The sequence below is a fragment of the Ciona intestinalis genome, chromosome 4 (assembly GCF_000224145.3).
Source record: "Ciona intestinalis chromosome 4, KH, whole genome shotgun sequence".
NCBI lineage: Eukaryota > Metazoa > Chordata > Ascidiacea > Phlebobranchia > Cionidae > Ciona > Ciona intestinalis.
The window spans coordinates 90,093-107,057 of record NC_020169.2 but is presented as its reverse complement, the minus strand read 5'-3'; the positions used below and the strand labels follow the sequence as shown (position 1 = coordinate 107,057).

Sequence of the window (16,965 nt, the reverse complement as noted above, 5' to 3'; positions counted from 1 at the left end):
GTCGAAAGGTTATTTGGATTATATAACAACAATCTGAATGTGAGTCTTGTTTCTGTTGCTAATATTTGATCTAATTGTTGTTAAATATTCATTTTATAACTTGATATCCCGATTTATCCCGATTTATCCATTATCCATTATGGTTTGAATACAAATCGATGGCTGGATACTCGTGAATTATTGTGCAAGCGCTATGAGTGGATTAAAGTGGGCTTGTCTGTACGAGTGGGTATAGATTCAGTTAAAATACAACGAGAAAAAAGAAGAGACATTATTGTACTAGTTAAGAGGAAAGTTAGAGTGCAACATCCTTTTTGTTGACCGCCTAAAATCTCAAGTGTGACCCAATTAGTGAGAAGGGTATACTTGTGTAAATCTCCTTGTTCGGTAACCCCAATGGTCTCTCAGAGCCGTAAGCGTTTCGTATGAGTACCGGTTAATTGGGGCACGGTTTTAGTGTAGTTTTATTTTGTTTAGTTGGTCTGAACTTTATCATTAATACAATATTAAAATTACACATATTTTTTTTACAATGAAAGTACTGTAGCCTTTTGCGTATGTACTGAAAATATAAAATGTAAATACAACAGATACATAAGTTTGGCTAAAGTGCAGTTAAAAGAAACGCGTCGATATTCCTTTGTCTCTTTTCAGTTGAATGCCTCCGGACAAATGGTTTAGTGCGCCACAAATTTATTCCTGCTTCAGTCCAGTGAGCAGGCGTTCGTTTGCACTAGACTCGGGTATAAAACACATAACATTACAAAACTAAAGCTTTATGGTGATATTTTGTTAATTCTAAAATATCCTAAAACGGACAGTATTTCTGATTCTGGAAATACAGTATAATAAAATCACAACTTTGCATTCACAGTCTTTGCAGTTCATAAGTAATACTATGAATAATTTTAATCTAGAATCTAGGTGCCACTTTATCACAGTATATAATATATATGTTTCTATAGCAACACTAATTTAGGTATATCCAAAGTTAGTAGGTCTAATGACTTTATCAAAGTGTAACACCACAAGCAATTATTACGTAACAATTACTTTAGGACAAACCCTGTTTATAGTAATTGGAGATTTACAGAAGTAATTTGAGGCACTGCAACTGTGGTTCTTCACGCAGTTTGTATTAGAATGAGAAACAGATAGTAGAAATACGAAACAAGACATCTGGCTATCATACATAGGCCCGTAAACACAATCACAGCCCGTCGTTTAAATAGACCAGTGTTACTACTGTCAAATAGAAAAGAGTTATTACAGTCTTCTCCCAAAAATCAGTTATTTTGCGCACAAAGACATACACTGCTACAGGCTACTTGAACTGCGGGTATTTTCAAACTATTTTGAATAGTTGCATTAAATTTGTAGAAAAGGTGATTATAGGATATAATTTCAAGACATGTTAGAACCTAACGTGTGAAAATAGCGCATAACTATATAAATTGACACCAATAGCTGCAATCAAACTATTTTACCGTAGACGTATAAATAACAAAATCGGTCAAACGAGGTTGACTCCGCGAACCCGATTGCTCCCAAACGTGTTTGCTCTGCGTGATAAACGGTATCTCTTTCACTTTGTCTCTTTTCTCTCTCTTGCTCTTAGTCGCGAGTCCCATTAACCAGCTTGACCTATAAATATGTTATGGGTTGAATTAAAAATATAATGACAAATAAACTGTTAACGACATTTAAAAAAAGGCCACCCAATATAATATACTGTCTACTTTTTTTAACTGCAAATTTAAGAGATATTAACCTTCGTTGCGTGGATGAGTTTTTGTCACAACTTCACTTTCACATCCAAAGGTTTATTTCACAATTTTTATTAAAGGAATACAATGATTGTGCCAGTAACAGTTTTTTTCCGGCACAAAAACATGTTTTTAAAATGCAAAAAATAAATTTTGTTCGGGTACGTGAAAATAGGAACACATAAAATATACGTGACGAATGCAGAACGCTACCAAAATACACATGTTTTTTAAAAAAACTGGAGTTCCCTATCTTTAGTGTAGAATCGAGATTTCAAATAGTAAGGTGGGGTAATATGGGACAATAAAGCACATAATATTGTTCAATATTTCAAAACTAATTTTTTTTCGCAATACTATTAATTTGTAATATCATATATTAATTAACAACACTTCAGAGAAATTTCTTATAACACACAAGGAGTTATTGGTAATTTGTACACTGGGTGTAATTTTACCAATTCAAAAACACACGGGGTAAAACGAGACAGTTTAAAGTCTTTGTTATTTTTGGCCAGAAAAGGAACTTATTATCAGGAATACACGTAAATAACACAAAATACTATTTAACGCTTTGAAAATTGGGTTCAAACATTATTTTTTTGCCTCACTACTATTTAACCTGTTAACTACAATATGTTATTGTATGAAGAATTAGCCTTGTTTGAACGATGATGGGTATTGTTTAAACATTAATTGATGAATATGGTATGCTTAAAATTCATAAGAACTGGTAATAGAAAAAAAAGAGTAATATCTATTAATGAAGTTCATATTTTTACGGCAAACTGTGTTTTTCTATACTGTATTTTCGCACAAGCCATTTCTCATAAAATATCTGCAAACGAATATATTTTTCATACATTATTGTGTTATTATGTCAGTATATATAATATATAAAAATCATTCTAAGTTAGAAATTATTAAATTAAAACAAAACCTTTTAAAGTATGGCAATAAAAACCTAGACAAGTATACAAAGTGGGTGTAAGATGAGACAAAAGCATGAAAGAATATACTAATTGTGTTTTACAACAGTTACCCAACCGGAATTAACAGGCCGTGCTAGTTTCGGGTCCTACTACAATGTGCTTTGTATACTACCAAATGGGACAAGAAATAGAGTAAAGGGTGTCTCATCTTACCCCACCCCCTATTAACAAAAATAACGAATAAACTTTTGATAAAACTACAGTTCATTATGTAAGTGTTCCACGAAACAAACCTTATACATCCATCATCAAAGTTTATAATCAAAAAAACTTTAACTCGGGGTTCTCATTGGGCTAAAAATCTGTATACACGCATCACATTTTGTTGGATCTTGCATAGGAAAAGTTATCCTTTGCACGAATTACTCACCGGTCCCCCCGCCGGGGCCTGTTTTAGTAGTTTCTTTGTCATCTTATAGTTTCTTATAGTTGACCGATAGTTTCTTTGTCACCAGATTAACCTATGACTATTTTTCTTATGCACATGTCCCAGTTTCTTTAAATTAATTTTGTGTGACAAAATTAAACTGTGTACGAAATATTTTAGGTTATTTTCTATTAAAATATGATACTGTATTTATTATTCCAACTTGCAAACTACAAAATATCGTCATTTTCGATACGATTCTGACAGCTTTCAAAATAAGCCTATTAGTATTATTATGCTCTTTTCAGCCATTGAAATATGTTGTATTCGTTCAACACCAAAGTTAATACTTTACAATAGTAACCGCCTTTGCCGCTCACTTTGTTAGACCGTGAGAATATATCGTCGAATAATCCAGCGGCACTGTTTCTATCCATCAGCAAATGGGTACCCGTAAAAAACGATCTTTAAAGAGTATCCAATCTTACCCCATATCCCAACCTAACCTGCTATGTTTTTATTGATTTTTTACAGAACTAATAATAAAAACCCCGTTTGGGGCAGCATTTAATGATAGACCTAAAAATGTTACAGTATATTATTCGACCATATATACAAACGGTCCAACAAAGTGCACGGCAAAAACGATTACTATTGTTAAGTACTAAAGTTCGGTGTTTAACGAATACACCATTTTTCCTAAATTTTGTGGTTTGTCAGTATGAACTATCAATCCGGTATCGTAGTTTATAATAACATAGCTGAAATGGTTGATTTTGTCTTATAAATTAGCTTTCGTGTTATTAGAAAAACTGAGATACGTATACGTAAGAAAAAATAGGCAGGGGTCAATATATCGCAAATTATGAAAAAAATATCCAATCTTACCCCATATCCCAACCTAACCTATAACATGTTAAAAACTATAGCAGTAGGGCAAGAAAAAGAATGTTTAGACTTAATTTTCAAAGCGTACATTATTATTTCGTGTTATTTACGTATATTCCCATTTATAAATACACTTATTAATCAAAATTAACAATGATTTTAAACTGTCCCATCAAATTTGTAAAATTTTACCTGTTGTGCGGATCGCTAAATATAACTCCTCGTGTGTTTTAATATATTTTATTAAATTGGCGTCAATTAATAAAGGGATGATAGAACTAATTTGTGGTATTACCCAAAAACCGTCATCTATTTTGATTTTGGAAATATTAGGCAATAAGCGTACCATCTTTCGCCATTGTACTATACTTAACTCAGTTCGGCTGACTTCAAATCGAAAAATACACTTTAAGGTATAAACGTCGTGCCTGGAACGTTTTCAACACAGGGTCGTAATATATTTGAACCGGGTGGTTACTGTATTTATTCCGACCTACTGCATGCGCAGGTCGCATTAGCGTCTGAACGAATATATCAGGACACCCGCGCAAAGGCCATGTAGTTAGCGAGCCTGTCACTAACGGTCGAACCCAGAGGTAATGGATTCAAGGCTCGTCACTGCTACCATCGTGGGCGTACTCGTGTTCTTGGGCAAAACACTTAACGAAAACTGCTCCAACCCAGTGGTCACTTATGGGTTGTCCAAATTATCGTCTGTACAAAAATTTTTAAATATCACCTACAAAGTAACATAGAGGTTTATGAAACAGAACACCCGTATTATAACGACTGTCATTTTCTGGCCATGCGAGAATAAAGTAAGTTACACTCATTCATTCGTATATATATATATACGATACTTGTCAGAAATATTTACCACATTTCTCACCAACAAAATGTTTGTCGTAAACATGAAAATGAAATATATATATTTAAACAATCTGAAACATGAGTACAACTATTAAAGTTACGTATACATAGCAAGTAGTTGAAAGAAACCTAAAAGTTTGATGCCTTTTTCAGTTATTCAAGTATAACACAGGAACTAAAAGTGGAACCAATATTTTACACGGAATAATGTAATAATGTACACAGAACAAAGTAAATACAGACTTAAATATAGAAGTTACAACACTTTAAACATGCTAACCACATATTTATGACACATTACACAATTACGGTGATTTTTTTACAAGTATATATAATATTAAAGTTATTATACTTGGTTATGTTAAATAATGTTGTCTAATTTGATATTCATGAACGCGAACCTGAGAAAAACAAATCTACACAGATATGCAGTATAATAATTATCATCACATGAGAGTGCAGCAGTCTTGAGCTTTCATTTTCTTTATAACTGAATTTTCAGCTCTGTACGCCAGAGGTGTTGCACATACACCTCTTGAAGTTTTGTAACTGTTGAGACGGGCTATGATTCCATTTCTCTTCACCTTTGGAGTGCACTTCAGTGAGTTTTCTTTAAGCTGATCATTGGGAATCGTTGGGATACAATCAAAGCACTTATTATCTAGATACTCCTTGCATGGAACATGAATCCAATCATTGGTTAACGATTTGTTGATTGCTGGCTTTGGCAAAGTAGTGAGGTAAGGTGGTGGAGGTAGTTCATTCACAGGGTCAACAACAAATTTACTTCCACTACAGGTTGATGATGCAATGCTTAGATTGCTTTGCTTTACTGATACAGCCTCGTGTGCAACAACTGCAGGATTCATTACCTCATAGTTATCGCTGCAATTTTCATCAGTATATTTTATACCATGCTTTATTCTTGATCTTGTACTGATCAATATTGAACTGGTTAGTGGTTTTCTTATTAATGCATTACCAAATGCATCCACAGCTTCTTTGCCACTTAAAGTGTAGCAAAATCTGCAATGCTGTGGTGAGGTGTACAGAGAAGGAAACGAAGAACATGATCTTGCGATGGATTCATTCTTTTTACATTTACAAGCACCATAATTCTTTGTATGACAGCGTAATACCAATCCAGTATCAGATCTAGTTGAACTGGTATTTTTAGTCACCCAGCCAACATATTCCTTTCCAGATGACCACATTTGGCTACTGGAGCTAAGACTACTACAACTGCTCCGTGCGCTGCTATTTCTACTTATAAGATGCACAGATGCCGTTGTGTGGGATTCAGCACTTCTACTTCTTACCCCAAAAACATTTATAATTTTCTGATCTGAACCCTGTAGCAAGAGGCGCTTTTTTGATAAACTATTTAACAGCAAGGTGTTGTTTAATCGGTTTTGATTTCCTTGATTATTTCCAGCATTGCAATCTTCTGTATTTTGAGTATTGCTAGTACTTTCTATTGTACAATCAGTAACACATGCACTACCATGTGCAGCACCTGGTCCAAAACTTCCACCCTGACCACCACAACCATCACGATCTTCACTAGAATCACGATGATAACGTAACATCATGTTTGATACAACTGAACTCAGGTTAGTTTGGCTTGTGTGGCTGCTTTCACTTTCTTCTTCACTTGTATCAGAGTTACTTGACTTGCGTGATCTTTGCCTTCGTTGAGGACGACCTGAACGTAAAAGATTGATGAAGACCACTTCTATGTGAGGAAAGGAGAATCAGAGTAAAACGGATACTATTCTATACAGCGTATATGGTAATATAGAATGCTGGGCAACTATTACTAATTAACATCTTAGCTTTAAAACCGGATTTTTAAAGCTAAACAGTAAAAATAAACTTAAAAGAGCTAAGAAATGTCATTACTGGATCTTGTGTGAAGTAGAATATTAAAACAGCATACCTGTGCGTACGTTATACGCAGTGGATGTAACATTTGGTATCATCCCGATAGGTTGTGAACCTGAATCTTTAGGCAGTGAACACTTTGATGGAAAAACTGACATGAACTGTCGTGAGGTGTCTGTACCAGCATCACCCGAAGACATCGTCACATCAGTTTCACTCTCATTTTCTTCACATATTTCATTAAGCACGGGTGCACTCTTTCTTTTCTTTATTCTTTTTAACTGCAAAGATGCCCGCTGCAAACTGTAGAAATAAAAGAAACTGTATAGTCTTCTTGCTAATATGCAGTTACATGTGTTTTAAGACACTATTTTGTCTTTTCAGAGTAGTAATAGGCCTGTTATAAAACTGGAATATCTGTATATGTGCAAGTTTGCAAACATTGAATGGGACAAAACACGGCTAGTTAAAAAGTGAGCATTACATTGATCAAGCTGCCAAATTGATTTCAGAAGCTGTTTAGGTTTAAGCTACGTAGTCTATGATATAGATTATGAAAACATTTTAATAGGTAGCATAAACATGCAATATAGTGGTCAGTCAGTGGTACTTAATTCCTCCAATTCAAGCCACTAAAAGAAAACCCCAAACATTGAATACTTAATATATCAGAATCTAACACAGGTTGTATAACTCACCACGTCAACTTCAGGATAAAAAGTAATATAACAAATATGAATTAAAATAACTATTAACACTTACTGAGAAGCAAGGACATTCGGATTGACCATGTTTGTTATATCTTCAGCATTATCTGCTTCGTCATCTGTTGTAGTTTGTGAGCGACTACGTTCTTCTTCTTCAATAAGAGTATCAATACCTCCACGTACAACACTGAAGCCATGTCGCGGAGTTATTGTTAAATGCTCTCTTATATAAGAAGGTGAAGATCGGCGTTCAGCGGCACGAGAAGACAAGTTAACCGAGTCTTCAGAGCTTGAACTTGCCGTCCTGGACCTTGCAACATCACTGGGCATGGAGTAGGATAACAATGTGCTCTGCTTTTGTGGTGGTGAAACTGACAATTTGGAAGTTGTATTTGACAGATCAGGATTATATGTTTGTATTGGAATGTTGGTTGTAGCAGTAATAGTAGAAATGTCAACATCAAGAAGTGTTTGATTTTTCTTTGAGTTACTTTTACTTTCTTCTTGCTGCATTAAATTTTGTTCAGCGAGTAAAAAGTAAGTTGAAGTAATATGGTCGTAACGATCTTCTTCAAGTGACTTTAATATTTCATGTTCATCGGCTAATTGACCTACAGATAATATAAGTGACTTTTTGATTTTTAAAATAAAACAATCAGACTTTAGGTAAAACTGACTATGCTTTTTAATGTAGTATATATGGTTGATCTGCCCAATATCTTTGCTTCATTCGTTACATTTTTCGTTACCGGACATTCTGACAAGACGTGTGGAAATATTTGCTCCATTAGCCCAGAAAAGGGGGGGATTACTGCAGAAAAATAAGACTTACCAGAAATCATTTTTTGCAGAATCTCTTTGTGTAGGTGGTCTGGTATGAGATTTCTTTCAAGAATTGGTGTTGAGTTTCTACGAGCTCTTCGTAATGACTTAGCTCCTTGCAACCATGGATGGCAAATAATTTCATTTAAATGAATTCGTTTCACAGGATCTCTAAAACGTAAAGAAATAATAACCAAACAAAAAAAGAAATTAAAAAAAGCTCTTCTGGCATTTTTTGTGCCTAATTCTATTCAGGTGGTTGTGATTTTTAACAACATATTGCTTTTATCATATCACCTATAACTTTAGGTAATTTAAAATAGTTGCTTCACAAAACAATTTGTTATTGTTTTATTTTTGGTCACTAAAAAAAAAGCAAATATTTAAAATATCAATATATATTGTCTATATAGATTTTAATTTCCCACCTTATTATCATTTTTTTTATGAGGTCTTGACATTGTGGGCTTACATGTTCAAGAACTGTGTATCGGCAATCCATGATATTGGTTAATGTCTCACTGTCATTTGCTTCATTAAAAGGAGCAATTCCACAAACCAACATGTACAATATGACACCTACAAATTAATAACAGATAATATTATTTTGTAGGGCTATCTATTATCAATGTAAGTAGCAACATTACAAGTTAAGAATGTTGTTTCTTAAGTAAAAAAAATATGGAAAATTAGTAAAGGTCACGAAACACATAAACATCAAAGTTTTAGGAATTCAAACTTTAAATTTTACCTAACATGTTCAATTTTTGTTTTACCTAATCATTGTTAATTAGTAAAAGCTTTTATACCATATATAATAATCAAATAATGAACATCATAATGACGAAAATGTGAAAAATTTGGACAGCTCATAAGTAATGACCGAATTAGAGCAACTATCATTAGTTCGTCAATGACACAAAGCTGTGTTACTACCATCAAACATCAAAATATCCTATACAGCTATAATTACAATGCAAGCACCTTAACCACTGTACAACAGTACTGGCTGGCTGGCGCAAAAGTACGTTAGCTTACCCAAACTCCAAACATCAACTGCAGGCGCATCATATTCTTCACCAAGTAATATTTCTGGAGCAGAATAAGCAAGCGAACCACACGATGTGGATAGTTTTTCACCAGGTTGATATTGATTACTAAAACCAAAGTCAGTAAGCTTTACTAAACCTTGACTTTCAAAAAATACAACATTTTCTGGCTTTAAGTCTCTGTGTACAACATGCAACTTATGGCAGTAAGCAATGGCACTGACAATCTGAAATCAAAGCAGAAATAGAACATTATAGTCTAATAGGATTAATAATAATATTCAAACTGGTACTCCCATGTCATGCATAACATAAACCTATAAGATAACAACAATACTCTGTAGGAAATATATTTGTTGCAGTCACGTTATTATGTCCTTATATGTTACTCAATTACTATAAAAAGCTCGACCTAAATGGGGCCAAAATCTAAAAAAAAACAGTCCCACCCCTAATACATCTCTCTGCAGAATTGACCAAGAAAAGTGTGTAACTTGACCATAAGCAATAAGCATTATAGTAGCAGTAATTATTAGCTAATGTACATATTTACTAATTTAATTAGGATTAAATAATTATGCGGATATTGTTACCAACGTTATATAATTCATGAACAGAATGTACAAATCTTTCTAACCAGGTGTTTTTGGCAGTTTTCCACTTAACCATTGCACAATTAAGTGGCTCCTTTATATACATGTATATATAACACAGCCTATAGCAGTGGTTTCCAAAGTTATTTTAGTGCGACCCAAATCAGAGTTTTATGAACATATCACGAGTCACGACCCATGTTTCCCAAGCCTCAAACATCGAAAAAAAGATGTTTGAGGCTTGGGTACATTTTTAAAGTATGCATTCTATAGGCTACTATTTTTTGAATATGTATGAAGTAGACCAGTGAGCAGTGATGTTCAAATGGTGTAGCCCCACCCGTATTAGGATTTTTTCAACTGTTTGTGTGGATCTTTCAATGTAGTCTTGAAAAAAGGCTTAAATACGACGCACGTAAAGGTTTATTGAAATAATACAAAGTGCTGCATTACGTCTTTTCTTTCACGTCAAACCACGTGTTCTAAATGATTTTAATTTCGGTTTGCGTTGTACTTTAGCCTTATATTTATCATGTTTTTATTTGTTTATATTGTCAAATGCGTTGGCAAAACCGTCGGCAACTGCCGATTGCCGACGTGAATCTCCAGGGCTGAATTATCAACATGTGAATTGCTATTATGTCGTAATTAATTGCCAGGTCAAACAATCGTTATTATGTTGCAATGAATCCACGTGTGAATCCTTATCATTTCGTAACAAACAGTCAACCTGGCTAATAAAAACATGATAAATATAAGGCTAAACTACAACGCAAACTGAATGCTTAAAAAGAAAACTCTTGTATTGATAGATTTGAATCACCTTGCTGCCACCCATGTTTGGGTTGCGACCAATTCTTTGGGAATCACTGGCCTACAGGCATGTAAAAAATAAAAATCCCGCCGATACTGGTTTGCATTTATATTTTTTCTGACAGTTTTCCAGGTACGTGTGTTCTGACGTCAAATTTTGCCTCTCTATCCAGTCCCTGGTTAGTGTGCCGCTTTCACCATGTTAGAGGCTTCTGGATATAAGCCAATATTTCTCCCGCGATCCTTATCGTGGTGCATTATTTTAATTAAAACGTGTCAATCATGTTTCCTCTTTTCCTGATCAAAGTTTGATTGCCGCCACTATTTCCATGTGTAACGCTTCTCAGGGATAAAAAGTTCTGTTACTAAGTTTTTATAATAAATACTGCATAGTGTCATTTATACAACGCGCAACAAACTTTGTCCGGTCAACAGTGAAATTATTAACAGACGCTAGTTTAAGCAAGGAATACTCTATTAGGAAAAACTTGCACGTTTCTACCTGCGATGAATTGTCTTTGTAAGAATTACCAGAAATTTAACAGTGCTTTAAGACTGACGTTATTTTATATTTTATAATACGCTGATCTACACTCTCCAAACATACAGGAGTTTAAATATTGGTTTGTATTGTTAGGTATTGCACAAGTCACTATCCCTATCCCACTGGCGTAGAGTATGGGCGTGCGGGAGTGCGACGCACTCCTGCCAATTTACGAATTCGCTACTCCTTTTAAATGCACGGCTACTGCACGTGCGTAAAATGTTTCGACGATGACATTAATTCGTAAAGAAATGTGTTAAAATTTGACTTATATTTGCGCAAACATGATTATTATAACATAACATCGTATTGTTTGTAAATATGCCCCAAATCACGCCCATTTTACACCTCTCTGATTGACCAATCAGAAACAAAGGAATCGTGGATTAACTAGCATTATTACGTGTGCTAGACCAGACAATCGCATAATATATATGGGATATTGGAGTATCTGGAATAGCAATGTTTAATTTACTTGATTGCGAGTTGCGAATGCGCGTCAGACATGTAAAAAAACAAAAATACGACAGATACTGATTCGTATTTAAATTTACCTGGCAGTTTCGTAAATCGTATAGACGCATGTGTTTTGCTTACACCGATGTGTTTTACGAATGTTAAAATCGTGTTAAAAGTACTAAATTCGCAGTGGTGTTTTAGTTTTTTACTTATATTTTAACGAATTTACTTCTGTTGCCTACTGACAGTGTTTTTTGGCTATGACCAACGATTCCTCACGCGGTCTTGATAATTTAAAAATGTCAATCTAGTTTCGTTTTTTTCCCGATCAAAGCCAAATTACCGCGAAGATTTTAACTTGCAACACACACAAACTGTCAGATAAACATTTGCGGGTAAAACGTTTTTTTTGCTCATGTAAAAAACAGCTCTCCTGATATAAATACGGCCCAGTTTCATGTACCATACTTCTCAAACTATGTTTGGTCAGCATACAAATTATTAACGAAAGCTAGTTTAAAATACTATAAAAACTTATCGGCGATCACCGAGAAACCGACCGCAGTTTATAGCAACCAACACTTTTTTTTCTACCGACAACCAACTTCCTCTTTTGAAATTACCGGAAACTTAGTGGCGATTAAGGAATGCCTGGTTTGCAATTAATTCCGGAACATACACGTGTCGAAATACTGGTTTATATTGCTCACGTAATACGCATTCGTCACAATTCCTATTATTGCGAAATAGCTATTTATGTTACGTCACAATTGCGAATGTCTCTTGTCCGTATAAACACCGGAGTTATGATAAAATAAGGCTGTTTGTTACGTCAGAACTGCACGAATAGGTAACTTTTGTTACGTTAACATTATACGATTTTTTACGCAGCCGGCGAAGTAAATAAATTCCAGACTACTAAAATATTAAGCGATATTACACTTGCAAGTTAAACGATGTTAAATTGCGATAAGTGTTCCTGTCACATAGAAGGTCTAACTATTGCGTTAAGATACATCCCAATTAAATTGTCTTTGCGTGTTTGCCGCACTCCTACGCAATTGCAAAACTCTACGCCAATGATCCCTATTATTGCGCAATCAAATACCGTAAGTGTCAGAGAATCCCCCTTTTTTCTGCGAGAAAAGCTCCATATTTCACAGAACGATGGTGCGTTGCGATTTCTCAAAGTTATACGAGAATATTTTTCTCTCCACAAATACGAGAATATTTTTTTAAAAATTATTACCTGTCTAACTTAATATATATATATATATACTTCAAAAGATGACATATGATGACGTCATTAAACAGAATACCAAATCCGTTAATTAGATTCGAATATAAAAGGATTCCAATCTCACGGATCCGAAGTTCTGTAATGTGCATCCCTATATATGACACATTTCAACCTCCTTTTCTCACATTAGATGCCTTTTACAACTACTTTGACATCAAGACTACTATGGTATTTACAATAAACCGCATAGAAATAATAAACAGGTATACCTTGTTTTCAATACATTAACATAAATCTTTATATTTATTATATATGAGGTTGTTAAGAATGAACAAAACAAACTGATCAAAAATTCCTTGGTGCTAATTAGTTTTATCAAAGCAAAGCTCCCTAAAGTGAGAATTTTGTGTGTTGGTATTAAATATTAAATAACTTGAGTATGCCCTATACTCATTGCATGTCATTGGATAATATACATGGCAGGTGGCAACTTCTGCTGCCCTTCAGGTGGTGCAGTTTTAATTCAGGTAGTGCAGACATAAATCTTAGTTAAATACTAAGTAATAAACCTGAGCAAAATATTCTTTTGCTTGATCTTCATGTAACCCACGTTCATGTCGCATTATGTAATCGAACATATCACCTCCATCACCAAGTTCAAGTATAAGATATAACTTGCTGCTTGTCTCAATCACTTGATACAAACGAACCTTAAAAAATACAACAAATACTATTTATTGGTAGTTCCTCATGGGATCTCTGTGTGTAAAACCAATAGTTTTTGGGTGTGTAAAATTGATAAAATGGGAGTACTGATGACTTTTATTTTTGAAAAAAATGCTTTCCATGAAACAAATTGTGGTGTGCATAACTAAAAGGCAAGGTTGCTCTAAAAATTAGGCTTGCACCAGCCATACCGGAGAGGAGCATTAGTAATTAATAGTACAAAGTTATGTCAACTTAAGATCACAACATCAAAGCTAACAACTCCCAATACCCAGCTTCTTCTGGCGTATGCGAAGGGAAACTGTGCACTGCATATGTACGGCACAAACAGATTTTTGGGGAAAATTTGCCACATTAATTTCTATTCTGTATTCCCTATTCTTTGTGGGTAAGTATTCTATTCGGGAAGCCTATGTAAGTCTTTCATGCGACTCATGCTGCACAGTCCCAAATTCCATCGGTAAAAACAAAGTCCAAACAATTCCATTCACAATTTTAAAGTCAACTAAGTCTCGTAGCAGGTTTGAACTAAGTCACAAAAGTAAAACTGCTTTATGTGCAACCAAAGTAAGCCTGTTTAAAACGTCCTACATGCCCAATGAAATGTCAATCCATATTATGACTCAAATTATCAACGTGTGAATTGGTATTATGTCGTAATTAATTCCCAGGTCAAACAATCGTTATTATGATGCAATGAATCCACATGTACATGCCTACTATCATGTTTGCTAAATAATTCATGTGTGAATCGCTGTTATGAAGTCAATAATCAACGTGTGAATTGCTATTATGTCGTAATCAATTGCCAGGTTCAAACAACCGCTATTATGATGCAATGAATCTACGTGTAAATCCCTACTAATTCGTAATAAATATGCTGCTTGGCTGAGGAAAACATTGTATATAAATATAAAGCAGTGTTGGAAACGATTTAGGCAGTTTATTTCCGCGATATTTCGTTCCGGAAACCTACTATTTCCGATGGACGGGTCTTCGTTTGTAAGATAACCACACACTCGTGTGGGCTTGACGAAAGGCGCATGCGACATAGCAACTGTGACGTCACTGGCCGGGCAATCGGATTCGACCGTTTCTCATTACACGGACTCGCCGAACCCGCGTAATTTTAATTTGTCTCATCCCTAAGTATTTCTGAATACGTTTACGTTTGTATGAGCGTTTAAAAAGCACATATTTAAACGGTTGCAAACCGAAAACAAAGGGTTGCAAAGACTTCCTTTTTTTTTCTGGTTTTTGCAACCCTAACGTTTAGTAAAACTTTACGCCTATGCATTTGAGGCCAAGTAAAAAATATTTACTTTGTAAGAATTTTAACCAATGTAACCCTCTCCTACTTCCGCAATTGGCATCAGACTAGTGGACGACTTATGAGTTTGAAACGGGGTATGTCAAATACTCTGTACATACTCTTGAGGTATGTGCCACATACCTAGAATCGCTGACTACGCCTTAACCAACATCCTAACATTCCTCTTGAAACTAATATTTTGTAAGGTTTAAATTAATAAAAGTTTGCAGATTTGAATTTCCTGGGTCAGGAGAGACACCGTTGCCACAGTTACATACTGTTTCATAAATCTTATTAAAATGAAATATTACTGAATCAGTATCATAAAACTAACAGTATTATTTTAGTGGGTTACCTAACCCACTAAAATAACCAAGTTTTGAATTCTAACAGCATTAAGTATGGTAGAGAAATATGAGACACCTTTCATTTCCAGTTTGCAGATTATGGCAGTTCCTGATGAGATCTTGTGTGTGCAAGACGACTATTTTTTGCGTGCCTGCGCGCGTGCTTTCATTAAAAATCTAGGTGGAAAGCATTCACATTTCTAAGCAACACTACGAAATCTTACCTAATTTATTACGAATTTTTTTCTTCATTTAAGTAATTGGTGTGCGTGAAACAAATTATGACATGCATCACCAAAATTTTGTAAACAGAATTGCTCGTGCACCCGCCATACTGTGCAGATTGGTTTCATTCTATTTTTTTTCGATTTTATAATAAACAAAAACATTTCAAGAATTATAAAACCGTTGTTAATTGTTTAAAACACGATTAGGGTATTTATATATTTTGTACTTGAGATGTCCTGTCTAGTGTCTTCCCCAACCTACTGTATCTTTTAATTAAAATATTTAGGAAAAAACTGAAATTTGGTTCTTACCACATTTGGATGTTGTACAAGTTTCATGCATGCAACTTCGTGGTACAGGTGGTCAGCCGAAACCTTGTCCATTTTAGTTTTATCGATTACTTTTACGGCAACTTTCTCACCGGAGAAAAGATGATGGGCAAGTTTGACAACGGCGAAGTGGCCTCTGCCTAACGTTTTCTTTAACTCGTACAACTTTGATATGTTATTGTGTTCACTTGACTGCCACATTTTATTGATATTTTTTAACTTGCGGCTACACTTAACTCCTTATAGCATTGGACCAAGCAAGTAGTAAGTATAATCATAGAATACTGGTATAATAACTTGAGAGAGAAGTGAACAAAAAAAAGAAACAAGGAGAACGTATAATCATAACTGCCACCATAGACATCTTAACAATAAAAAAAGAGTAGAACGAGCAACTTTCCAAAACCGTGATATATTCTTTTTTCTATTCACGTGACCGCCAACTCTGTCCCTATTTCGCTTGGTATCCATTGTAAAAGATAAGCGCATGGTAGTTTTAGGAGGTTTTAGCTGTTTATTTAAAAAACTACACTAACTATTTAAGTTTATTAGGCCAGCTTAGTTATTTGGTAGGTTAACGTTTACAGTTTACCACTTTTTAGAAAATTTAATTATTTAATAATTTTAATTAAAAACCTTCAAGCAAACGGTTTGTTAGAAATATTTGTGTATTAGAAAACAGTTGTTTTACCCTATAACTTTAAATCAAGTCAAAAACTGAAGAAAAGCTACTTAAAACGCCCTTGAATCCATTGACTACAATAGTAAACGGGAACGACCCGCAAAAGAGAGAGAGTGTATCGTGCTCTCTCCTTTGCCAACATTGGAGCAGAGCCATAGAAATACCGAGTAGTCCAACCCGTTACGTAAAACACAAATTGAACGGCAATTTGGGTCCAAAATAACACAGTAGGTATAGGGAAAATGTATGTTTTTCGGTAAATTACAGAAAAACTTGGGCCTAAAAACAAATTTAAAGGTTGAAAAATGTAAAAAACATGTGTTATTTGTTTTCTGTGTCAAAAAAAG

General features: G+C 34.5%; 1 protein-coding gene across 1 annotated transcript; it reads right to left on the bottom strand.

Moving 5' to 3' along the window:
- Positions 1–4,917: 4,917 nt before the first annotated feature.
- On the bottom strand, positions 4,918–16,200 carry LOC100178830 (SNF-related serine/threonine-protein kinase-like). The gene is made up of 8 exons (XM_002120552.5): positions 15,919–16,200; positions 13,564–13,704; positions 9,335–9,572; positions 8,725–8,875; positions 8,307–8,467; positions 7,530–8,085; positions 6,823–7,070; positions 4,918–6,588 (listed from the first exon to the last, which is right to left on the bottom strand). Exons 1-8 carry the CDS (start codon positions 16,135–16,137, stop codon positions 5,330–5,332), a joined length of 2,973 nt encoding a protein of 990 aa, XP_002120588.1. The 5' UTR covers positions 16,138–16,200; the 3' UTR covers positions 4,918–5,329.
- Positions 16,201–16,965: the final 765 nt, after the last annotated feature.